Source organism: Myotis myotis, unplaced genomic scaffold (assembly GCF_014108235.1).
Source record: "Myotis myotis isolate mMyoMyo1 unplaced genomic scaffold, mMyoMyo1.p scaffold_m19_p_9, whole genome shotgun sequence".
Taxonomy (NCBI): domain Eukaryota; kingdom Metazoa; phylum Chordata; class Mammalia; order Chiroptera; family Vespertilionidae; genus Myotis; species Myotis myotis.
In genome coordinates, this window is record NW_023416401.1 from 20,215,006 (window position 1) to 20,241,702 (window position 26,697).

The window sequence follows — 26,697 nt, forward strand, 5'->3', positions numbered from 1 at the left end:
ATTTTAAATGATTGTCTGAAATAAAACCTTTTCCATCTTCTTATTCTAGATGATTTTTTTCCCTCTGTCACTGTGCTGGTTCGGGGAATGTCTGGAAGACTTGCATGGGCACAACAGCTTTGCCTTTTACCCAGAGGAGCAAAAGCAAATCAGAAGGTATCCATCAGAAGTTACAGGGAAGTGACTAGGCATGAGTGTGTGGATATGTATGTGTGCATGTGCATGTGTGCACACTATGATTTAAAGGTTAAAAAGTTCCCACAAAAGTCGCAGAAAAAAAATATTTTTGATCCTAACCAGGGTCTCAGTCAGGGGCTTTACATCTAAATGATCTTAGGAGCCTAGACTTTTAGATTCACTAATTACTCTTTAAAGACATCTTCAAGGCAGATGTATTTTTAAAAAGCTTTCCAGGTGTTTCTGGTATCCACTTATAATTAAGTGGGGTATCTGAAGCTGGCTCGTAACCCGAATAATACCGTTCTGAACAATTGTCCTCCCCCCCCCCCCTCCCCGGCAATGTTAAATAAATATAATAAAACTCAGGTGCATGCCATATATGAAAAGAGTTTGGCTAGACCTTTGATCTCCCTGGTAACAGGACTTGTTTCAAATGATTTATTCCCATATAATTGGTAATGTGCTCTCTAATTTTCTTAATATGCTGTATAATTGAATGAAATCTTATTTTCAAGTGGCAACAGTTTTTTTTTTAAATAAATTTTTATTGATTTCAGAGTGGGAGAGAGAGAAACATCAATGATGAGAGAGAATCATTGATCGGCTGCCTCCTGCACAGCCCCTACTGGGGATCGAGCCCACAACCCAGGCATGTGTCCTTGACCGGAATTGAACCTGGGACCCTTCAGTCCGTTCTATCCACTGACCAAACCAGCTAGGGTGCAGTTTATTTTATTTATAACATTTGTAATTTTGTGAATAAAATTTGCTCATGGGAGAAAAGAATTAGAAAGTTCAGATAATGAAGAAATTTTAAATCACCTGTGTCCTCTTTGGAAGTATATAGCCACTGTTAATATTTTAGTGGATTTCCTCCTAGTCTTTTTTTCCTTTCTGTACACAATAACACTTAAATAGAATGTGAGTCATTTTTTATACTGCACATTGTAAGTTTTTACTTATGTTACTAAAAATTGTTTAAAGCATGACTTAATAAAATTTCACTAGCATTTAAGGGCAATTAGAGTATGTGTCTAAAACCATTTAATATCTTATATGTCTCTGTTGAGTGAGATGTGTTCATCTCTCTGAGAGGAGCCCATGCAACATCATGAGGCTCACATTCTGTCAGTAGTACTTACGCATTGAAGACTGAGAAGAAAGGAGATTAGGAAAGGACCTGAAATTTGTTGATGGTTTAATATGTGCCAAATACATTTTTATTTAATCTTTACAACATTCTTTTTAGATATAAAAACAGAAGTCTCACAGCTTGTATATGTTAAAAGTAGGTATTTAAAGCCATGAAGACCTAGATTTAGTGCCCATACTCTTTCAGTTAAGCCATACTAAGATTCTAATTAAACTCCCTGAGTAGTGATGCCCAGTGGACCTAAATTGTACTTTATTCTATGGAATGATTTGAGAAGTCTTGGGGAAGAAGAAAGTTTGAGCCTTAAGCTCTGAAATGCCTCACCCATTGGCTTTCCAACTGAACATAGGAGATTCAGGCCTGGGCAATAGAGGTCCACAACCCATTTATCAGTCACAAAATCTATAATAATTTGATGAACAATCTTACAAATATATAATAGAGTGCACCGGTACACAGGCTATTTATCAAAGGTAATTGCAGATTCTTATTGAGTTCTTGTGTTATGTAATCCTAGAGAAACATAGGCATCTAAGAGGCCAGGGAAATACATGTCATTATAGATGGCACCAAATGTAATAAACATAATGTTATTTGTTTTATTTTAACAGCTTTTTGTGCCTGAACCTCGTCCAGTTCCTAAAAATAATGTTGGATTTAAATATACTGTGAAACATCGACCATTTCCTGAAGAAGTGGATAAGATTCCTTTTGTGAAAGCAGATCTGAGCATTCCAGACTTGCATGAAATCGTCACTGAAGAAGTAAGATGAATTATTGTCAGCTGTTGTTAAGAGAATGACTATAAACATTCTTTTTTTTTTTTTTTAAAATATATTTTATTGATTTTTTACAGAGAGGAAGGGAGAGAGATAGTTAGAAACATCGATGGGAGAGAAACATCGACCAGCCGCCTCCTGCACATCTCCCACTGGGGATGTGCCCGCAGCCCAGGTACATGCCCTTGACCGGAATCGAACCTGGGACCCCTCAGTCCGCAGGCCGACGCTCTATCCACTGAGCCAAACCGGTTTCGGCGACTATAAACATTCTTAAACAACTCCCAGGCTTAAAGACACTGCCTTTTTTTAATGTTACTGGAGGCGATTCGTAAGATGATTTGGATCTCTGTCATCCAGGAGGTTATATAGTAAGACAAGTATAGATTGTGGCTGACTGAACAGAACTGGCATCTCTTAGAGAGCGGTCACTGGGCTGCATAGGCTGGTTTCAGTCGTGTGGTGACATGATCAGACTCTAGTGGAGGACATTTGGAGAAAGGAGACCAATTCAGAGACTATTATGACAATCCAGGCAGGAGAAAGGAAGGACTACCTCACTGGTAGTGGAAGTTAAAACATTGGAATGTATTGTAGAGGTAGGTCCAAGCTGTCTTAATGAGGGAAGGAAAAGAGCCAAAGAACTTTAGATTTTTGAGCTTGAGTTTTAGTTGTGTTATAATTGAAGATATTGGTACCATTTATAGAAATCTGGGCATTAGGAAGAAGACAGGAAAAATATATTTGGCTTTAGATTATTTCAGATAAGTAATTAGATTAAGTAATTGATATTTTAGTTCAAAGGAGAAGAATTTTAAGAAGTTGGGGATAGAGGTATGTCAGTGCATGAGAGACTAGAAGGGCAGAAATGGAGGCTGCCTACCTTATCAAGTGCTAGGGAGATAAGGGAGAAGGAGCACTAAGAAGAGGCCCCAGGATTTTGGCATGAAATTGTACCTGCCCTTTGAGAGTAGGTTCAAAGGAGTATTAAAGTTGGCAACAGAGTATAAGGAGCTGTGGAGTGAAAGTTTAATGAGAGGCAGTGAATATAATCCATACTGTTAGCAGTAAAGGGAAGGATACAGAGTGGATAAAGCCTAGTAAGGAAAGGCAAGGCTAGGTTTTTTCTTTTCCTTTTTTTTCAAATATATTTTTACTGATTTCAGAGAGGAAGGGAGAACCTTTGTAATAGAGATTGATAGGATTGAATCAACTGGTATAAATACAGATGTAAAAAGACAGCAAGAGACAGAACTTAGAATACGGAACCAGAAGAAGACAGAACCAGGAGGCACAGAACCTCCACAGAACGTTCTCTAGAGACAGAAGAACTTCGCTGGAGAGAACATGGCAAAAGATCCTGGACAGAAACTGGCCTCAGAACCTAGAGACAGAACCTAGCGAGAGAACATGGCAAAAGATCCTGGACTGAACCTGGCTACAGAAACTGGCTGGAGAACCTGGAGAACCTAGCAAGACAACTGGATACAGAACCTGGCTGGAGATCTGAAGCAGAACCTCTCTGGAGATCCAGACCAGAACTTGGCTGGAGAACTTGACTGGAGATCCTGGCTAGAGATCCTGGCTAGGCTGCTGATCAACTGAACGCTGTCTCTGTCTCATTCCTTCTTCACCGACTCTGTCTACGCCTTTGGGAACCCCTGGACCTGCTGGGGTTGGACCCCGGCAGAGAGAGAGAAAGAGAGGATCATTGATTGGCTGCCTCCTGCACTCCCCCCACTGGGGATCGAGTCTGCAACCCAGGCATGTGCCCTTGACCGGAATTGAACCGGGACCCTTGAGTCTGCAAGGTCGATGCTCTATCCACTGAGCCAAACTGGCTAGTGCTTCTTTTCTTTTTTTAAAAAATTCAAGGATTAGAAGAAAATGAACATGCTTAGTGGTCAACAAGAAGGAACCAGCGGAGGAAGTCTGTGTCTGCTAACACTATAAGATGGGCTAGGGAAATGATTAATAGAGTAAGGCCCTGGAGGTAGTAGGGTCAAGAGTCTATTATTGTATCCAGACAGGGGATACTTCTGGTAAGACAGGAGAAAAGGAGAGAGTAGGTAAAGGTTCAGAGACATTTAGAGGTAGAAAGGAGGAAAATTTAAGGAGTTTATGTAAACTTTAATCTTAGTTCTTAGCAGTGAAATAGGGAATCAAAGATGGCTCTTAAAATTGCCAGGCAGCCCAGGTAAGGTTAAGTAGCGTTGTTTGTAATGACGTTACTTACTGTGTTGTAAGTAACTTCAAAAGTTCTTAGGATTTGGAGGCATTCAAAAGTCCTTACGATCTGGAGGCATAAGCAAAAAATTTGGTGTGGAGATTAACAAGAATGAGAATATGGGAAAATAAGGAACAACAGCCATTTCTATGCTTAAGAAAGGGTACTAACATATTTGGGGGTTTAGAATTGTTTGGGAAGTAGATGAAGCCAGAGGATGCTAATGGCCTGGGAAAATACAGGGATGGGTTGGATACCTCCTAGTGATGGAAAGTGAAGGTGTGGTAGCAGGAAAGGGGGCTTATGATTGGAGAAGGGAACTTCAGAATTATAACTCTTGAAAGTTCAGCACATCTGAGATACAAAAGTGTGCTTTATAGAGGGCCAAAAGTTACCAGGATTGAGCAGATTGTAGAAATGCAGAGTGGGGCAAAAGTAGGTTTACAGTTGTATGTAAAACACTTTATTCTTATATTATTATTATTGTATTATTTTCCATATGAACAACTGTAAACCTATTTTTTTCCCACCCTGTATAAGCCAGGTTGTTAGAAGGATCATTGCTCACCAAAGAAGGTGAATTTTAAACTAGACTTGATTGGAAGGGAATCGGAAGGGTCAGGGGAAGTTCAGAGTAATTAGTGGAGTAATCCATATGGATAAAGACTTCAAAACATGTGGGGGGTCACTGCAAAATGAAGATAGACAGTGGTCTGGAAGAGGGATGAGAGTAACAACTCTGCCCCTTTTCTTGAAGGGAAGCAGAGACAGTGCTTTCATTTACAGGGTGAAGATTGAGAAGCAATTCTTGAGGCTATAGGGGAGTTTTTTTGGTATTTGTTTTAACCTTGAAACATGTTTGCCTGGTTGCATGCACTGTATTGAATTGAAACTCAGTGTTGGTCTCTGAAAATTATCTTTACTTACTTTGTTGGTTGTAGCTTTATTTTCATTTTAGAATTAAGAATGATCCTATTTCTTTTATAATAGTTTGAAAAGATTAAATATTTGGCTTATTTCAGTTAGAAGAGAGACATGAAAAATTAAGGAATGGAATGGCCCAGCAGATTGCTTATGAAATACACCTTGAACAACAAAGCGAGGAAGAATTGAAGAAGAGAAGTTTTCCTGATCCAGTTACGGATTGTAAGCCCCCACCTCCTGCCCAGGAATTCCAAACAGCACGCCTTTTCCTTTCACACTTTGGATTTTTGTCCTTAGAAGCATTGAAGGTAATTTTCCTAAACTTTTCTGAGTAAATATATTTGTAAACTAGCATTTAGCTATTGATAGCTAAAACATTTTTATGAGAATAGAAAGAATTTAATCCATCTAGCTCTGAATTTTTCAGGATAATGTAGGGCCCATATCACACACATAAGTGACACCTACAGATAATTAGAAAAAGAATCTTAAAAATCCTTCCTTAGTAAAATTTATTACTGAAAGGATGGGCTGCAGTTGATGCTGTACTTTTAAAAAGGAACAAATATTTGTGAGCCAAGGACTGCTTATGTTGTGCATTTTCTAAGATCAGACTGTGTAGGTTTGTGTCCTGGCAGCACTACTTGCCAACTATGTGGTCTTGGGTAAATTGCCTGACTTCTCTGAGTCTTAGCTCCTCTTTTACAAAATGGGGGTAACAAAAGTATCCACCTCACTATGGTCATGTTAAGATGCTTCATGTAGTAACTACTTTGCATAATGTAAGTCAGCCTGTAAGGTAAATATTGCCATTCTTTTTTTTTCTTTTTTTTTCCTGAATTAAATATTGCCATTCTTAATTCTAGTATCCTTAAAACAATTTTACAAGGGAAGTGATGCTGTCCTATTTTACAGATGTGGAAACAGAATATTTTTAAAATGTGAAATCCGCCTGCCTATGGAGGATTTGGGGTTTGCTGTACCAAGACCACTTTGTTTTGAAAAGCACAACTGAATGTTGTCAAGCAAGAAGTTGCTTATTGCACAACTTGTCCGTTGCCCTTACTCCCTAGCAACTACTTGGTTAAAGGCCATTTAACATTTTTAGGAAAGCAGGGAGAACTTTGTGTCTGATTTTGGATTTCAGCATATAGATGGAAAATGTTTTATTGTTGTAGAAAAGTGAATTGGTGATGGGGAGTATGAGCATAAAAACTTTTAAAATGCAGAAAAAAGGAGAAGAGAGGAAATAATGAAAAACACAGTGGCAGGAAATAATGAAAAATACAATGGCAAACATGGAAGGCAAGGAACAAAGATACATCCTACAAATAATTAGTGATATTCCTAATGAAGAAAACTGAACAGAGTCAAAGCAATAATAAAAATATACTAGGAGAAAATTGTTACATCCTGTGGACTGAAGGGAGATGAGAGGAGTCCTAATAGCACTGTCCCTGAGATTGTAATTTTCCATTCATGTTATCTGTTTTAGTTAAAATTTTTAAGCTTTCAAAAAAATAATGTTCATGCTTTGTCATCTGTGTCAGAACATAGGAAAAGGAAAGTTTTCTGGTTCATTTTATGAACCTCAGCGTATTTCTAATCACTTAAACCTGACAGCACACATACAAAAAAGCTATAAACCAGTCTTACTTATGAATCTATATACAAAAATATGTATATGAAGGAGAATGTTAGTCAAACTGAATTTAATAGCATATCAAGCAAATTACCTTCCACAACCAAGTAAGATTTATTCTAGGAACTCAAGGAGAGTTAGTTATTGGGAACTACTAATAAAGTTAATTAAGAGAATAATTTAATTGTATTAGTAGATTAGTCATTAAAACAGTAAGTCAGTATTTAATAGAATAGTATTCATTCTGATTTAAAAATACAAACAAAAAATTAAAATTAAATAGAACTAGTAATGTAGATCTCTCTAACTTGTAGCTCATGAGAAACTGGAAGTACCCCTTGTTAAAATCAGAGGCAAAGGGTATCGACCTTGACTGCTGTATTATTTAGTCAATGAAATTTTTAAAATTTAAAGTAATTGTAGATTGCCCTGGCCGGGTAGCTCAGTTGGTTAGAGTATCGTCCCAATACAACAAGGTTGCGGATTTGATCCCTGGTCAGGGCACATACAAAAATCAACCAGTTAATGCAGAAGTAAGTGAAACAACAAATCTATTTCTCTCCCTCTCCCTTCCTCTCTCTAAAGTCAGTTAAAATAAATAAAGAAAATAATTGTAGATTAATAGTTGTAAAAAAAAAATGTATAGGAAAGTTCTCCCAATAGTAACCTCTTACATAGATATAGTTACATCAAAACCAGGAAAGTCAATGAAATATTAAACTAAGGGGTAAAAACTTTTGAAAGAAGACAGGTCATAGGTAACATGGCGTTTAATTAGACAATCATAAGAGAATCAATAAAATGGTTAAATGAGAGAATTAAGAGCACCGCACAAAAAAGTACAAAATTTAATTACTATAGCTATAATGTCTGGTTAAAAATGCAGTGTAGCTCTGACTGGTTTGGCTCAGTGGGTAGAGCGTCGGCCTGCAGACTGAAGGGTCCCGGGTTCGATTCCAGTCAAGGGCATATACCTTGGTTGCAGGCACATCTCTACTAGGAGGTGTGCAGGAAGCAGCTGATCGATGTTTCTCTCTCATCGATGTTTCTAACTCTCTATCCCTCTCCCTTCCTCTCTGTAAAAAATCAATAAAATATATATTTTTAAAAATATAGTGTAAAAATACCTAATTTATAGCTGTTGATATTGACAAAAGTTACCCTAACAAACTTCACAGGACCTAGAGGAAAAATTTTAAAAGTTAAGAGATATAAGATGTGCATATGATGCTCCTGGATTAGAAGGTCATCCAGGAGAACAAACTAATGAAATAGCTTACTTAAAAGGAAAAGAATTTGGAGGCTTTGCCCTACAAGCTGTATTACAGTATGCTACAACTCCACAATTCCTTATTCATGATTTCAAAGTCAAAACTCAGAACCAGAAGTTTGTTTGTACATTTGTAGCAAATTCAATTAGTGGCAAAATCTGGCCTCTGTTGACATGAGGCTATTTGTAGTCTTTACTTATTTCACTTAGTGTGAATAATCAATGTCTTTGGTTATAGGGTGCTGCCCAAGCCCTTGCTAGAAATGTTATGTAATAGACATTTGTGTTTAAGTTTTTGTTAGATACAAATTTTTAATTCAGTTGGATAAATACCAAGGTGTGCAATTGCTCTGTTGTATGGTATGACTATGTTTAGCTTTACAAGAATCTATGCCAACTGTCTTCCAAAGTGACTACCATTTTGCATTTCCACTAGCAATGAATGATTTTTAAAAAAGTGCATTGAAAAGTTTTCTAGAAAGGATGATATGTTATAGAGAAAATAGGATGCAAAATTAAATGCATATGATCTCAATTATCTTTAACAAAAAAAAAAAGGCAAATGCAAGAATTGGAAGGAAGTACACAAGAATGTTCTATCGTTTCTTTAGTTTAAGATTATGGTGTGCTTATTCCTGCCACTTTGTAAGTTTATATTTACTATTTATTAAACCATGAACAAGTATTGCTTTTATAATCAGAGTAGTGAAAAGAGGAAATAATTTCTTCTTTCTTCCTTTGGTGGTAGGAACCTGCAAATAGTCGTCTACCTCCTCACCTTATTGCACTCGACTCCACAATACCTGGATTTTTTGATGACATTGGGTATCTGGATCTCTTGCCATGTCGTCCTTTCGACACAGTTTTTATTTTCTATATGAAACCAGGTCAGAAAACAAACCAGGAGGTAAGATTTCTGAATTTGAGGGATAATTTGTATGGTTATGAATATAAAAAATTGTACATGGCTTGTGCTTATCCATAGTAGGAGATGAGTTATATTTGATGCTTAAAGACTTGTGAACCAGTTCAGAGACTGAATTAATGAAAACTATGGTGCTTGGAGTCCCAAGTCTTGACTCTCAGTGAATTAATTTAGAGCCAAGCTATATAGCATGTCTTTCTTCCTCTTAAGAAATTCAGATTCATAAGACAAAAGAAACTAAAATACGAAAGGTTAGCCACAAAAAGCTAAAGCTAGGCCTGATTGCTTTAGAGTAAAACAACACAACAGATATTTACTGAACATCTTCCCTGTGGATTAACATGCCAGAGTATAGGCATGATTAACAGTCTTTCTTCCGAAGGAGCTCATCTTCCAGGTAATCTCAGAAGCAAATTATTTCAGTTGAGTTATGCATAGTGTGCAGTGGGGAAAATAACACCTGAAATAGCAGATAAAAACAGAAGACTAAGTAAAACATGGTTGTATACGTGTAACAAAGTGAGTAGGAGAAGAGTGAAGAAAACTGTAAGACAGGTGAGAATGAAAAACAGTGGACAGCAAGAGATTTGAAGTGTTTGTTGGAAATGCATAGTAGAAACATGGAATAGGCAGGCTTACCAAGTGTGACTAGGAAAGGGCCAAAGGAAGATTTGTAAAATACAGTATACAGATGTGTAGGGCACTGTGACTATAAGATCTTGGAATTTTACTGTAATCATTGTAAGACCATTAGCTAATCAAATTGAGAACACCTTAAGAAACTTACCAAAGTCACAAAACATTTATACTGTTAGCACTATTTCAAATTATTGGAGCCCTACTAGAAAAGGAGATTGATTTATGAGAAAGTTCTCATTTCATGTAATTGATTCTATAAGTATTAATAGTTTGCGCCCTGGCCGGCTTGGCTCAGTGGATAGAGCGTCAGCCTGCGGACTGAAGGGTCCCAGGTTCGATTCCGGCCAAGGGCACATGCCTGGGTTGTGGGCTCGTTCCCCAGTGGGGGGTGTGCAGGAGGCAACCTATCAGTGATTCTCTCTCATCATTGATGTTTCTATCTCTCTCTCCTTCTCCCTTCCTCTCTGAAGTCAATAAAGAAATATATTAAAAAAAAAAGTTTGCAATCAGTTAGGTACCAGGGTTATAGGTGTGAACAAGCTCTACAAGGTTTCTGTCCTTCTAGAACTGCTGTTTAATGGGAAAGACAGATGATTAAATGAACAATCATAGAAAAGTGTGCTCATAGGAATATGTTATAGGCTCCATAACAGGAACACCTAACCTGGTTTTAAGAAGTCGTCCTTGGAGGAAAAGACATTTAAGCTGGTATTTGAAATATGCATTGACAATAGATAAAAAGTAGAAGCAGGTTGTCACTAACCAAGTAATAGCATATATAAAGGCTCTGGAGGTAAAAGAGAACTCTGTCTTTACAAAATTCATTGAGGGTTTAATATGCTTGGTTCTTGGGAGAATGTAGGCTTGTGGTAGCCAGGAATGAGACTGTTGGACTCAAGTTTTTTGGAAGAACCTCAGTAGAATTGGGTTAATTGCAGGGATTGGGAAGGAAGTCTAATGCGTGGTTTGTATGAGAATAGTAGGACTATTTTTCTCCTTCTTGTACAAGAAGACTCAAACCCTTAAGGTAATTCAAACTATTTTAGTTTTCTTAGCTGTCATGGGAGTGAGGGCTACTATGAAACAATGAAGATTTTCTGAGGCCTCTTTTATAATGGCTGAGACCTAGCCACAGGGTAGGTTTAGAATAATTTCTGGCTGCCCCCAGTGGCCTTCAGGTTGAATTTTATTCACTTACTGCATCTTTTTTTTTTTTTTAATATATTTTTTATTGATTAAGATATTACATATGTGTCCCTATCCCCACGTTGCCCCCTCCCCCCCTCCCCCCCACTCATGCCCGATCCCTCTCGTTGTCCGTGTCCATTGGTTAGGCCTATATGCTTGCATATAAGTCCTTTGGTTGATCTTTCCCCCTTACCCCCACCCTCCCCTACCTTCCCTCCAAGGCCAGCAAGTCCAATCAATGCCTCTCTCTCTCTGGATCAGTCCTTGTTCATCAGTTTATGTTGTTCATTATATTCCACAAATGAGTGAGATCATGTGGTATTTATCCGCTCTCCAGTTCCATCCATGCTGTGGCAAATGGTAAGAGTTCCTTTTTCTTCTTCCTCTTCTTAAAGAATACCTTTCAGCATTTCATATAATGCTGGTTTGGTGGTGATGAACTCCTTTAGCTTTTTCTTATCTGTGAAGCTCTTTATCTGACCTTCTATTCTGAATGATAGCTTTGCTGGATAAAGTAATCTTGGTTGCAGGTTCTTGCTATTCATCACTTTGAATATTTCTTGCCACTCTCTTCTGGCCTGCATGGTTTCTGTTGAGAAATCAGCTGACAGTCGTATGGGTACTCCCTTGTAGGTAACTGACTGTCTTTCTCTTGCTGCTTTTAAGATTCTCTCTTTGTCTTTTGCTCTTGGCATTTTAATTATGATGTGTCTTGGTGTGGTCCTCTTTGGATTCCTTTTGTTTGGGGTTCTCTGCGCTTCCTGGACTTGTAAGTCTATTTCTTTGACCAGGTAGGGGAAGTTTTCTGTCATTATTTCTTCAAATAGGTTTTCAATATCTTGCCCTCTCTCTTCTTCTGATACCCCTATAATTCTGATGTTGGTACACTTGAAGTTGTCCCAGAGGCTCCTTACACTATCTTCATATTTTTGGATTCTTTTTTCTTTTTTCTTTTTCAGTTGGGTATTTTTTGTTTCTTTGTATTTCAAATCTTTGACTTGATTCTTGGGATCCTCTTGTCTGCTGTTGGATCTCTGTATATTATTCTTTATTTCAGTCAGTGTATGCTTAATTTCTAGTTGGTCTTTTTTCATATCCTCCAGGGTCTCACTAAATTTATCGACGGTTTCCATAAAATTCTTGAAAAACCTTATAAACGTGGTTTTGAACTCTATATCCTGTCGTTTGCTTTCCTCCATTTCTGTCATTTGTGACCTGTTTCTTTGTCTCCGCATTTTTTATGCTTCCCTGTGTTGGTAGAGTGGTTTTGTGTGCTAGGTGTCCTATAGGGCCCAGTGGCTCAGCCTCCCCAGTTACCTGAGGTGGACACTCTTGGTGCACCCCCTTGTGGGCTTTGTGCACAGTCTTGTTGTAGTTATGCCTTGATTGTTGTAGGATCACTGGGAGGAATTGACCTCCAGGCCAATTGGCAGTGAGAATTGGCTGTGTCTGCAGTGGGAGAACTTCTGTGCTGAAGACACCCTTCTGGGGCAAGACTTGCTTCAGTGGGGCTTTGGTGCTCACTGAGTCTGCGCCCTGAGTGTGTCCCTTATGGATCTGAGGAGTTGTAGTCTGGATGGTCCCCCTCTGACCACTGGGTACAGTGGCTCTTGGATCTAAGGAGGTGCTAATTTAGCCTCTGCCTGAGGTTACCCAGCAGGAGCTATGAAGAGAACTGCAGATTCCTCTTCCTTTTTTTGGAGTTTGGAGGTGCCCTGATGAGGCCCAGCTGTGAGGCAATGCAAGGTGCTGTGGGGCCTTGGGCCTTCTCTTGGAAGTTCTGGGTCTGTCTGGCCCAGCTGCAATTTGTTAGGTAATTTTCAGGTTGCAAAGGGCCAGGCCAGGCAGGGCCTCTGCCGCAGCCTGGTTGGGGCGGGGTCTCAGGGAATCAAAGGGCGGAGCGAGCAGCTATGGCTGGTCCTCAGCCCTGCCCTAAGGGGCCGCGCATCTCAGTGTCCCGATAATTGCTGCAAGCACCTCTGAGGGAAAGCCGCCCTCAAGTTCAGAGTTCTGCCTGCTGCCAGACAGTCCAGTTTCTCCCCGTATGAGTCCTGGGTCCCCAGAGACTTCCCCGAACCGGAGTTCAGAGCAGTCAGGAGCTTGTGACTCCCTCCTGATTCAAAAAGACAGCCTAGTCCTCAGGTACCAGCCCCTTTCCACATGCGCGCTTGAGCCTCCGTACCTTTGCACTTTACTTCCGCAGCTCTTCTGAGTCTCAGTGTGCTTTTCTCTTTCCTTCTAGTTGTAGAATTTACACTCAGCCAGCCTTCCTGTAGTTCTGGATGATGTCCGTTTTGTCTTTTTGTTGTATTTTTGAAGTTGTTGTGGGAGGCAGCAATTCCCCGGTGTTTACCTATGCCGCCATCTTAGTTTCTCCCACTTACTGCATCTTGACTCAATTTTCAGAAATTGTTTATTTAAAAGTTTCACTTATGAATACAAATTTTAATTGGAAGAAAACTGGAACTGGCTGTCAAATCAATTTTCTGGCACTTACAAGAATATATGAAGGGATAGGAGTAAACAAAATAGTTACATTACTAAAAAGTGTTTAAGAGATGATGTGTTTGACAGAAGATGGCCTGGCAGTGGTACCCAGTGGATTGAGAAATAATAGATTAACACCCCATATTTTGATTTTTTCAGGCCCCCTGATGATCTTGACATAGATTAGCATTGTATGAACTATATCAGTGGTATGTGGACTGGCTGCATCAATCTCAGGGCAGGAGGACTTCTAAAAATAGTAATTCCAGGATACTACCCCTGCTGATTCTGATGTAGAAGGTCTGGAGTGGGCTAAGAGAATCTTAGGTTTAAGAAATTCCACAGGTGATTTTGGTACATTCCCTCTGTCTTCCCCTCCCCCCATTTAATTTGTAGAGGATGTCACATTTCCTCTCTTTAGTGTAAGGTTTTCAACAGCATAACTATTGCTATTTTGGGCAAGAGAATTCTTTCTTAAGGGATCTGTCCTGTAAATAGGAATTAGCAGCATCTTTGGCCTCTACTCACTAGATACCAATAGCTCCCCACCAGTTGAGATAATAAAAATGTCTCCAGACATTGCCAAGTGGTCCCTGGAGAGCAAACTCACTCCTGTGAGTACCACTGTTTCAGAATTAGGGGCTTTTCTTTTGTGGACCAGTAAAAGTCCAGTTATTAAATTTTGTACTTAATGAAGAAGAGAGGTTATAGTCCTTCATTTTTTTTTTCTGGAATGACCGCATGCTCTTCTTTGGACTAAGAGATGGATGTTTTTATGCTCTTTTATTATACCTAACCTTTATTGAATTTTTAATAGATTTGTATTTTTGATAGCATTTGTCAAGATTTATAATTAAATGATCACATACAAAGGTAATGTTTTTCACTAACCAGTAATCTCTGTGAAGGCAGGGACAAAGTGTTTTTTGTTTACTTTTAATAAGCAAGTCTGGTTCAATAAATGTTTTGCTGGGGGTGGGGGGAAGCTAAGGGCTTTACTTGCTTTATCTCACTTAATCTTCACAATCGTCATTATTATCCCCATGGTATAGATGAAAAATCTGACACAGTGAGGTTAAGAAATTTGCCCAAGGCCCAGCAAGGATTTGAACTCAAATCTACCTCAAAAGCATGCATTTTTTTAACTACAGTTGTATTATTGCCAAGTTTATTCTGAACTTAGACTTTATTTGTCAAATATTTCCAAACTAACTGATTTTTATGAAGATTCATTTTGATATGCTCTTGTTTCCTTTATTATAGCTGATGAATGATATGTATTTCAGATTTTAAAGAATGTGGAGTCTTCCAGAAATGTTCAGCCACATTTCCTAGAATTTTTGCTCTCCCTTGGCTGGTCAGTAGATGTGGGCAGACATCCTGGTTGGACTGGGCATGTTTCCACCAGTTGGTCTATAAATAGTTGTGATGATGGCGAAAGACCAGAACAAGGTAAAACTCATTAAGCTCTTTGTTTTTTTCTTGTTTTGTTACTCTTTTTTTTATTATTATTTCTGAAAGTATTGCCGATGTCCCCTTCCTCCCTGCCCCACCTTTACTGTGAGTTTGTAGTCTTATTTTTAAAACTAATAAGCAGAGATATATAAAGGAAAATCTCCTTCCCCTAATCCTAGTCTTCACAGGAGGTCACTTAATAATAGTTTGTATATTTTACCAGACATTTTTGTGCATAAATAAATGTTATACCAGTATATAAATATAGAGTTAATTGATATAATGATCACAAACATAATTTCTTTTTATAGTGTGAATAAACAAATTTCATTTTCTGTAACAGTAGTATAATAAATTTAGATTATCTATAGCAAATAACACAGTTTCCTAACAAATGTATTTTGCCTAATAAATACAGTTTTCTATTAACAGGTGTGATTTAGAGACTTAGTGGCTATCCTTAAAGGTTACATTCTTGGGACATTATATAAAAACCTTTGTAGTTTAAGGGACGGAAGGGGACAGCTTAATATTTTCTATAATTGGGAAATTAAAAAACAAAAAACTTGAAGTGAACAGCTGACTCTCTCTGAGAGATTCACAGGCCCATCTCTACAAATCCTCCTGAAGAACTCTAATGAGGATAACAAGTACCAGAGCAAGTTTAAATTTAAACTTAAGACCTTTGCCCCACCTGGCTAATGTTCTTTGTTCTGAGGGCTTCTGCAGTCACTGGAAAGTTAATGTTATCTCTTTGCACTGGGTAATGCTTGTGTCCAATGCTTTGAATAATCAGGTTCTTCTTTAACATGATTATAGTTTCTCAAGATTTCCATTGAATACCACTGTGACTTGTGATCTGCAATTTTTTTCTAATTTCAACCAAATCTGAATCAAATTATTTGAGGATATACTGTAATTTTAATTCCCACATATTCTTATGAACTTGAGTATATTTATAGACTAAATTCCCATAATTAGAATTGATAAAGGGTATGCATATTTTTCAATTTGATAAATATATCCATTAGATGCTTATGGTTGCAAGTAACAGAAAACATGACCCATACTGGCCTAGATTTTAATGGTCATCTATTGCCTCATGTAACTGAAAGCTGCAGATTACTGTACAATTTTGTTGTCACTTGATCAGCACTCTTGTTCTATTTCTCTTCAATTTTCTTTTAGCTCAGCCCTCCAAGTGTTGTCTTTGTTCCCAGCCTGGTTTCTCTCATAGTGCAAAAAGGCAATTCCAGGCTTTACATTCAGATACCACATTAGCCTGAATAGGAGAGATTAGTTGAACTTCTCTATTCCCAAATCCTGAGATACTCAGGGATTGGACCACCCCAATCTATTGCTATGGCAGGAGAGATGGAATGACCCTCAGGAGAGAGCTATAGACAAGGTAGAACTCGTAGTGAAGAGACAATCCTGCCCACAGTTCACACCTGCTACACAGAGTAGGGGTGTGAAGCAATAACCATAGTATCCACTGCAGTAGGTACAAAATGCCTTCCCAGCGTCTAAACCAGGAGTCAGCAAACTACAGCCCATGTTTGTTTTTGTAAATTTTTATTAGAATTTTAAATAACTTACAGAACACTTGTTTATTTGTATTTTTTAAATATATCTTTATTAATTTCAGAGAGAAAAGGAGAGGGAAAGAGAGAGAGAAATATCAATGATGAGAGAGAATCATTGATTGGCTGCCTCCTGCACGTCCCCCACGGAGGATCAAGCCTGCAACCGCAACCCAGGCATGTGCCCTTGACCGGAATCGAACCTGGGACCCTTAAGTCCACAGGCTGACGCTCTATCCACTGAGCCAAACCAGTTAGGGCACAAAACACTTGTTTATGTATTGTCTTTGGTACAATAGCAGACTTGAGTAGTCATGGCCTACAGTTACTCTCTGATCCTTTACAGAAATAGTCTGCTACTCTGGTCTAAATTTTCTGTTTGTCACATCCTCACCAACATTAGATATCTTTCAATCTGTTAGGTGAGAACTTTTCTATTTTAAAGTATGATTGTTTTTAGCATCTTTTAGCGTGTTTTTATTTTTTTTTCCTGAGAACTGCTTGTTCATTTCTTCCCAACTTTTTTCAGGTTGTTGGTCTTTTATGTACTACTGATAGGACATTTTAATTGTGTTCATTTTAATGGAGAACTATACTAACTCTCAGGAATGCTACTTTTTTTTTTTTTTTAATATATTTTATTGATTTTTTACAGAGAGGAAGGGAGAGAGATAGAGAGTTAGAAACATCGATGGGAGAGAAACATCGATCAGCCGCCTCCCACACATCTCCCACTGGGGATGTGCCCGCAGCCCAGGTACATGCCCTTGACCGGAATTGAACCCGGGACCCCTCAGTCCGCAGGTCGACGCTCTATCTACTGAGCCAAACCGGTTTCGGCAGGAATGCTACTTTTATTAATTCAATCTTGCTGGCTTAGAGCAGATACTATTACTAAAACTTCCTGACCATTGGGGAAGGGGGAACAGAGCAGAGCTGAGGAGCAGCGGAGAGAAACCAGGAACTAAAATGCCTTGAAAGCAAGAGTACACACGCGGACACTTGCCCGCTCCCTTCAGAGGGATTCTAGTGGTCTTGTTTCTTTTGATCATTGCCTCTTCCAAAAAGACTGTTTCCTTAATCTGCTGCATACAGGTGAACCAAAGGCCCTGCTACTCAGAAGTGGTCTGACTAGAGAAGTTTCAGAGATTAAGAAATTAAAATTTCATAACTTAAAGTTCATGTGAAGACATTTAAAGAACATGTAGAATTTATTCTTCTTATACACTAATTGGTTCTTGTTGGAAGTGTACCTTCTATTTATTATCACTTTCTTAACCAGTTAAAATTTCACAAAGCAGGATAATATTTGTTTTTTTCACTTGTTGGAGCAGTAACATAATGTTCTCATTCCTAGATGAAGTGATTTCCTCTGAAGATATTGGGGCTAGTATTTTCAATGGCCAGAAGAAGGTGCTGTATTACGCTGATGCCCTTACAGAAATATCTTTTGTGGTTCCTTCTCCTGTGGAGTCATTAAGTAAGAGCATTTTTTGTATGGTGCTATTTTAAGATCTATTTTTGTATTCACTGGTTTGTGCAGTATTATTGCATTGGGAGAGATTCTGAAGTCATCTAAGGCATTCTGCTTCTAAAGCATGATAGCTTTTAGATTATGCAAAGGTACAGGATGTTAGCTCCTCTTAAATTTCTAAAGAAAAGTAGTTAAAGACAAGCAGACTGACCTTCTAATTATATTCTTTAAATAGTGAAGGAGACCCACTTCAACCCATATTTTGTTTTTCTTTAATTATAATCAATACATAGAAGCCTTGTTTTTCAGTTTATTCATTTCACTAATTCTGTGTGAGCCCCCACCTACTTCCCTATTTCCTGTGAGAGCCTTTATATGGAACCCAGAGAGTCTTACAATTGGAAGGCTCTCATGATGGCCTCTGGCTTATCTAAAACTGAGCAGGAGAAACTTCAGCAGCCTAGAAAAGATGGTGATCAAAAGTGTTCTTTGTAAGGATCAGGGATGATCATTACTTTTCAGTCAGAACTCAGTCTTATTTTTCCTAGAACCTTTGCTTCTTACAAATTAAGCCCATATCTTTGTACCTGACAAAGCAGTGGGTGGAAGGTTTACCCTTTTCTTCATTGAGGCCATCTGGAGAATGTGATGCCACACATCATATTTTCACTGTCTCATCACCAGGATAATGACTTTTTGGGTCCTTCCTTGGTAGCCTCCTAACCTTCTACTTGGACCCTTGATTTCCCACTCTATGCCCCTCCCTATTTCATATTTGTGTCTCTGGCAGGAGTGGCCTTCCATGATCTAAGTCAGTATCTTAGCAGCTGTTTGCCTTCATGTCAAGGCTATGATCTACCACCTAATTCTAGAAGCCAGGCCCTATCTATCCTCTCTGGGCCAACTCCCTGCCTGTGTGTCTGGCCCAGCCTGCTTGCACCAACCCAGTTCTCCCACAGCCTAGATCCATGTCCTTATAGCAGTTCCCACAGTACAGTCTTCACCTCCTGTCATGAAATATCCCCTGTGCCAATTGTGCCCCTGCTCCAAATCAGCCTCCTCCTATTTCTTGAGAGTTGTCTTCCTTTGTTTTTTATAGTTCTCTGTGTGTTTGCCTCCAATCAGATCATTCCTTAATCACAGAGACTAGGATTGCCCAGTGCTGCTTAGCACCATGCTATATGGTTGCTATATAATCAGAATAATTCAGAGAATAACAGATGGCTTTTATTATATCTACATCTGAAAAGTGAAATATTTTCAAATCTTACTTCAGTTATCCTGTAGGGCAGGAGCTGGCAAACTATAGGACACAGGCCAAATTCAGAATGCTAAGAGCAGTTTTTACATTTTTAAAGGATTATCATTAAAATACAAAGAAGAATATGTGATAGAGGCCTATATAGCCAGCAAAATCTAAAATATTTATTACTTGATCCTCTTAGGGGTGAGGAACTTTTTTTCTGCCAAGGGCCATTTGAATATTTATAACTATTCACAGGCCATATAAAATTGTCAACTTAAAAATTGGCCTGCTGTATTTGGTCAAACAATTGACTCACTCCAATGCCTTGGCAAGTACAGACCAAATGATTTTGAGGGCTTTATACAGCCTGCAGGCCGGACATTCCCCACCCCTGCTTTATAGAAAATGTTTGCCAACCCATGCTGTAGAAGTAATGCTTTGCTTAAGTGACTTAGGTTAGACTACTAGCATAATTAGTTTACACACTTTTGCTCCAAACAAGTAGTAGGTATTATAATTTTTTTTCTCTTATGCCATAGCTGATTCATTGGAAAGTAACATCTCGGACCAAGACAGTGATTCAAATATGGATCTTATGCCAGGAATTCTGAAACAGCCATCCTTGACACTTGAGCTTTTCCCTAATCACACAGACAATCTTAATTCCTCACAGAGGGTAAGTCACTTCGTTGTTAGATCTCCAAAAAGTTATAGTGGGAGTAATTAATAGAATCTTGCCTGCAAAGCTTTTGCCTTTAACCCAGAGAGTAATCAATAGTTGCACTGATTCATTAGTGTCTCCATTTTTAAAAGCAAATTTTCATGGTTCTCTTCTTTTAGCTTGCAACAAATAGTTCATTCTAAGACGGCCTTTGTTTCCCTTGATTTAGCCATTCTAGTACCATGTTTGGTTCTCTCACCCATTTCTTCTTAAGCCTACGTTTTTATTTAGTACCAGAAATATCCACTAAAACTGGAGCAGTGCCTCTACAATTCACATCTTTAATCGTGCAACATTCAACTTAAACAAGTCTGGCTATATACAAATGGTAACAATTTGGAGAACAGCTCAGTATATGAATGAATACACTGAGTGAGGTATACAGCAGATACTACAAGAAGAGAGCATTTTACTTTTTTCTTACCATATCAATGGATGTTATGTCTTTATCTTTGTTTTCTCTTCATGTTACCTGTTTTTTTTGTTTGTTTTTAATCCTCACCCAAGGCTATTTTTTCCATTGATTTTTAGAGAGAGTGGAAGAGAGAGGGAAAGAAGAGAAACACATCGATTGGTTGCCTCCTGTACGTGCCCTGACCAGGGCCTGGGCTGGGGAGGAACCTGCAACCAAGGTACGTGCCTTTGACCAGAATCGAACCCAGGACTCTTCGGTCCACAGGCTGATGCTCTATCCACTGAGCCAAACCTTCTAGGGTCTCATGTTACCTCTTAAGCCTTACTGGAAAGTGACTAAGTAAGTAGTATCAAGAGTACAGAACTAGTTCACAGTATAAGAAGATTGATTTAAAACAAATAAGCCTAGCTGGTGTGGCTCAGTGGTTGAGTGTTGATCTATGAACCAAGAGGTCACGGTTCAATTCCCGGTTAGGGCACATGCCCAGGTTGTAGGCTCGATCCCCAAAAGGGGACATGATGTGCAGGAGGCAACCAATCATTGATTCTCTCTCATCATTAATGTTTCTCTCCTCCTTTCCTCTCTGAAATCAGTAAAAATATATTTAAAACAATAAAAGAGACAAAAGAAGTGTAAACTTGACTGAAGCCATTCTTCCGTTGTAAGGAATTTAATTTGGCTCCTTCCATAGTGAAAATGATTCTATATAATAAAAGCATAACATGCTAAGTGTCCGGTTGGCCGTTCAACCAATCAAAGCATAATATGCTAATGATATGCTAAGGCCACTCAACTGCTCGCTATGATGTGCACTGACAACCAAGGGACAGTCGACCAGTCTCTATGACATGCACCGACCACCCCGGGGCAGGCTCTCTGACTGATAGGTTAGGTTGCTGCTGGGGTCCGGCCAATCGAGACTGAGCGAGATGGGCCAGACATTCCCTGGAGCCCTCTCGGGGTCCCTCCCTGGCTGGCCAACCTCTCGTGTCCCTCCCTAGCCCCGATCGTGCACTGGTGGGGTCCCTCAGCCTGACCTGTGCCCTCTCACAATCTGGGACCCCTCGGGATGTTGGAGAGCCAGTTTCGCCCAATCCCGCAGGCCAGGCCAAGGGATCCTACTGGTGCACACGTGCACTGGGCCTCTAGTTCTTAACCTAAGTATATGGGAGGAGTTTTCACCTTTAAAATTGATTTAGGCAAAAAAGTTAAGTTGTATAGGACACTTTGAAGTAGACTGATTTTGAAAATCAGGAGTTGCTATATTTAAAAAGATTTTACAGAATACAGTTGGGAGATGAACAAGTCTATTGGATGGTAATGCAGGATTTTAGTCAGATCTAATAGTCAGTGATTGGCTGTTCTTATACTCATTTTCTGAATGCCAGCATAGTTAGTTATTCCTTAAAATCCAAAGAATGAAAACTCTTAAAGCACTTGTTTTTCATTTATTACATACTGAATTTTTAAATAATTAACAAACTAAAAAAAGAAAAATCATTATCTCAATAGATGTAGAAAAAAACAGTTGAGCAGGAAAAAGGTCAGTGTATTAGGCAAAATTCGAAGGTGACCCCCAATGATTCTTGCCCTTGTAGAATGTCATCCTCTGCCATGTGGGTGGAACTTGTGAATATGATGAGATAGACTGTGATTATGTTACATTTTATGGCAAAGGGGTTTTGTGGATGTGACTAAAGTTAGTTTGAGGTAATCAAAAGGGGGATAATCCAGGTAGGCCTGACCTAATCACAGGAGCTTTTCAAATCTAGGGCTGGAAGTCAGATGTAGGAAGTCAGAGATTCAGAGCTGATTAGGAGCCATGATGCTAAAAGAATAGTGTGTGAGAGTGCCTGGGTGGGTATCTGTCACTAATTTGGGGAAAATCTCTCAGTCATTCATTTTCTGTGAATGTCATGATAGAAATAAGAATTTGGGGGAATTGTCATGGTCTCTGATCATCTGGTAAAAACATGTATATTTTTGTGTGTACAAGCGTTATTTTTATTATTATTTTATCCTCACCCATATATTTATTGATTTTTTTAGAGAGAGGAAGTAGGGGAGAGAGAGAAAGAAACATTGATCGCTTGCATCCTGTATACTGGGAATCGAACCTGCAACTTATATATGTGCCCTGACTGGGAACCGAATGTGCAGCCTTTTGGTGTATGGGATGACGCTCCAACCAACTGAGCCACCCAGCCAGGGCAAGCATCATTCATTATTCTTAAAATTCAACTTCAGTTTGGGATTTTCCCTTCTTTCTGTACACATAGCTTTGTTGCAGGGGTGGGCAAACTTTTTGACTCGAGGGCCACAGTGGGTTCTTAAACTGGACCGGAGGGCCGGAACAAAAGCATGGATGGAGTGTTTGTGTGAACTAATACATATTAACACTGCTGCTGGTGAAGGAGCAGAGGGGAGAGCAAGAGAACCCTCCGCTCTTTCGGCTCCGAGGGCCAGATAGAACAGCCGAACGGGCCGTAGTTTGCCCACGGCTGGTTTACGGCTTTAGCATAAACTCAGGTCTGATGCATGCTCTGAAAGTAGATGAGACTCAGAGTGCCATTTGCTAAAAGGGAGCCTCAAAGTTCTGTTAGCCTTTCAAAGGAACTTACAGCTGACTGGGAGGGCAGGGAAGCCAAAGAAAATTGTGCATGATTGTAAAGACCTAAGCAACATTTTTTTTCTTTCTGCTAACAAGACAAAGGAATTTTGGGGGGCTTCAATTGTAATTGGTATGAGAACGAGGAATAACTTGCTGGTGGGACATTTAAAAGATAAAGATTTCCAGGCAAATCAGTGATATTACCATGATGAGGAAAGAATACTGCTTTCTGGCCATATAGATGAACTCAAATCATAAATTTTCAATTATTAATTGTCAGTTTAATATAGTTTTTTCTCTCTTGAGGATTTTTTGTTCTTTATTTATTTATTAAATTTATTGGGGTCTTTTGAGGATGTTAGGCCTTCATTTCTCTGTTCTAGGTTGAGACTTAATAAAGATAACTGATTTCCCAAGATCTGATACTTATGTCACTGGGCAGCTTGAGGACTGTATGATTATAGTTTAATTAAGCCAGTTCTTTTTTTTTTTTCTCCTCTCCTGCTTTTCTCTGCCTCATATAGCTCAGTCCCAGTTCCAGAATGAAGAAGCTGCCTCAGGGCCGCCCCGTGCCTCCCCTTGGACCTGAAACAAGAGTGTCTGTAGTCTGGGTGGAACGCTATGATGATATAGGTACTATATTATAAGGACGTTGTCTATAAATAAAATTAGAATGACCGTGACTTTCTAAAGGTCTAAAGGGAATGGCAGCATAGGCGTGGTGTGGCGGCCAGAAGCTGGGACTGGAATTCAGGAGACCTGGGTCTGCATCCCAGCTGCACCACTCGGTTTCCTTAAGCTTTGGAGTATTTATCTGTTCAGTGGAGACACTCGTGTTCCCTAGTTCATAGTTGTGAAGATTTGATGAGACTAGTGGATATGAAATCTTTAGTTTTGCTTGGTATGGTATGACAGTTAATGGTCTATTGCCACTTGGTCCTACTCACCCCAGGACTTTGGGGAAGGGGGAGCACTTCCCTCACCCTCTTCCCTGGAACCCTGCTATCTAGATTTAGTGTAAAGATTAATTTATTCTTAGGAATTCTGCTATGGATAAGTTCTTCATGACTTTTATATAAGCAACATAAGAATCTTAGAAATGCATATTTAGCTTAGAATCTCATCTGGCTCAGAGTTTGTGGGAAAGTGTGATAGTTGCTTTCCAGCCCCTCCACAACCCTTTCCAAGCCCTCAAAGACTACAGATCACGTTCTCTAACAACTCTCTGCTTTAGATGAACTTAGCAAAAATATGTGTTGAGGGAGAACTCTTTATTTGTGAGGAATAGTTTATATTGTAAGATTATATTGTAGGATAGCATAGTCCAAATATTTGTTGCCTACTTGTGTAGAGAGATTAGGAAATTAGATTTCCTATTATTTGTTTGGGAAATAGAAGGGAGATATTAATTGCAATGCTATTATTTTCTTCCAGAAAACTTTCCCCTCTCAGACCTGATGACAGAAATCAGTACTGGTGTGGAAACTACTGCAAATAGTAGCACTTCTCTGAGGTACACTCTTAATTTGCTTGAAGTTTATCAGCATGTCTTTTAGAATATGTTGATTGCAGTTTAATCAGGAAAGATTTATGAAACAAATGGGATGAAGACAATCATAACCAAACAATGGGGGAGGAGGGGAGGACCAAAAGACCTTTGTAGATAAGTGCATAAGGTGATCAAATTAGCAGGATTTTTAAAAGGCATAATTAATTGCTGTTTTACATTTATCTGCAGCAAAAAGACAAATGGAGATGTGAAGGCATCTAAGTGTTAATGAAAACTGATAATAGGGTAGCAATCTATACTAATAAATGGGTAATATGCTAATTAGACTGGGTCGACCATCTTCTGGTCATCCTGACAAAGCCATGGTGGTAGGGGCCGAGGCAGAGGCAGTTAGGAGCGATCAGGCCGGCAGGCAGAGGAAGTTATGGGCGATCAGGCAGGCAGGCAGGTGAGTGGTTAGGAGCCAGCAGTCCCAGATTGCAAGAGAGATGTCTGACTGCCAGTTTAGGCCCAACATCCCCCGAGGGGTCCTGGATTGGAGAGAGTGCAGGCCAGACTGAGGACCGCTGCCACCTCCACCCCCCCACCCCCCGTCCCCATCCCCGCATGAATTTTGTGCACCGGGCCTCTAGTATTAGATAAAATAATGGAGTTAAATTGGTCAAAACATTCTGGACAGATAGCAGTTAAAATATCCTCATCACATGAGCTATTTAGTGGAAAAATATTTTAAACTTTATTAAAAAATTGTTAAGATTTTTATTTTAGTGGCCCATGCGTAAACGGGATAAGAAGAAAATAATATGATTGCCAGAATAGTCACAATGTATCTGTATAGGCTTTATAGTTTCAAGATTTTTTTGCTTAACTGTTTTTGGCTTAAACAGATAACTTTAAAATAATTCCAAGGGTACAATTATCATCTTCATTTTGCAAATGGGATAAAATATTCCTCATCATCACATATTCAATTAGTGAAGGATTTAAGAATCTAAATCCAAATGCTAACCTCATCTCTCACATCTCACAGAGCTACCCTTGATATCAGGCTAAACCTGATATTTTAACTTTGAGTAGGTTCCTTCAGTGTACATGGTCTGGTTTGTATTGCGTGTAAGATGAATTTAGTCTAACATTGTTGGATTATTGTTGTAGAATGAAGTCAGTAAAGATAATTTATTTTATCATATTTTAAAATTTCTAGAAGAGGTCAAGTCATTAATAAAACTTTGTGTTTTTGGCCCTAGCTAGTGGAGGATTGGCCCGTGCACCAAAGGGTCATCATGGGTTCGATTCCTGGTCAAGGGCACGTACCTGTGTTTGCAGGTTCTATCCCTAGCCCCAGTTCAGGGATCTTGTGGGAGGCAACCAATTGATGTGTCTCTTTCACATCACTGTTTCTCTTTCTCTCTCTCTCTCTCTCTCTCTCTCTCTCTCTCTCTCTCTCTCTCTCTCTGTCTCACGCTCTCTCTCCCCCTCTCCCCACCCCCTTCCTCCTCCTCTTTCTCCCTCCCTCCCTTCCACTCTTTCTAAAAAAAAAAATCAATGGGAAAAAATACCCTCTGATGAGGATTAACAACAAAAAAGGAATTTTTTTTTTAAAGTTATTAAGCATATTCTAATGTCTAACATGGTACAGAGTAAATTGTCAGGAGCTGGTTTTTTATGCCAAGGTATTTTAAAGCAATTTACTAGGTGTATCGGTTAATAATGCGGATTTTTTTCAATAGATGGAGTTACACATATGTTGATATATGCGATTTGATATGTATGCTATTTTGTTGTATTGACAACAAGCTTCAAAACTTCATATGTCAAATTTTCTGAAGGTGTTAACATCATAGATATTTTTACACTTAAAAATGTCGAATTTCGTGCCAAAAAAAGAGCATTTGCAGGAAGTTTTAATTCATTATTTTGAAAAAAAGTGCTGCTGAATACTTTGGGAAGCTTATGGTGAACATGCTCCATCTCAAGATACTTGCGAACATTGGTTTAAAAGTGATGGTTTCAATGTGAAAGACAAAGAACATCCAGGTCAACTGAAAAAGTTTGAAGACCAACAATTACAAGCATTATTAGATGAAGATGCATGTCAAACTCAAAAACAACATGCAGAACAATTAAACGTTGCTCAGCAAACAATTTCAGGTCGTTTACAAGCAATGGGAAAGATTTTAAAGGAAGGAAAATGGGTGCCACATCAACTGAACGAAAGACAAATGGAAAACCGAAAAGTCATCAGTAAAATGTTGCTTCAACAGCATG

General features: G+C 39.0%; 1 protein-coding gene and 1 long non-coding RNA gene across 15 annotated transcripts in view; one reads left to right on the forward strand and one right to left on the reverse strand.

Annotated features, from left to right (window-relative positions):
• RALGAPB (Ral GTPase activating protein non-catalytic subunit beta) overlaps positions 1-26,697 on the forward strand; it is an 88,713-nt gene that overhangs the window by 55,051 nt on the left and 6,965 nt on the right. For 5 of the 8 annotated variants that reach the window (XM_036321128.1, XM_036321126.1, XM_036321130.1 and 2 more), the window contains 9 exons: positions 50-156; positions 1,945-2,097; positions 5,362-5,571; positions 8,924-9,082; positions 14,701-14,866; positions 17,810-17,932; positions 19,712-19,848; positions 23,444-23,552; positions 24,354-24,432. In XM_036321128.1, the coding sequence (XP_036177021.1) occupies positions 50-156; positions 1,945-2,097; positions 5,362-5,571; positions 8,924-9,082; positions 14,701-14,866; positions 17,810-17,932; positions 19,712-19,848; positions 23,444-23,552; positions 24,354-24,432 (1,243 nt within the window). The remainder of the gene's footprint in view (positions 1-49; positions 157-1,944; positions 2,098-5,361; positions 5,572-8,923; positions 9,083-14,700; positions 14,867-17,809; positions 17,933-19,711; positions 19,849-23,443; positions 23,553-24,353; positions 24,433-26,697) is intronic. The other 3 variants (XM_036321131.1, XM_036321129.1, XM_036321133.1) reach the window with 3 other exon arrangements.
• Positions 1-26,697, reverse strand: part of LOC118662580 — a 53,392-nt gene that overhangs the window by 24,846 nt on the left and 1,849 nt on the right. Inside the window, exons 1-3 of one of the 7 annotated variants that reach the window (XR_004969790.1) lie at positions 9,418-9,590; positions 8,954-9,048; positions 4,349-4,408 (exon numbers count right to left, since the gene is read on the reverse strand). The exons of 4 other annotated variants lie outside the window; for them this stretch is intronic. This is a non-coding gene — a long non-coding RNA (uncharacterized LOC118662580). Of the gene's footprint in view, positions 1-4,348; positions 4,409-8,953; positions 9,049-9,417; positions 9,591-26,697 lie in introns of those variants that run through there. 2 more of the 7 variants (XR_004969791.1, XR_004969792.1) reach the window with 2 other exon arrangements.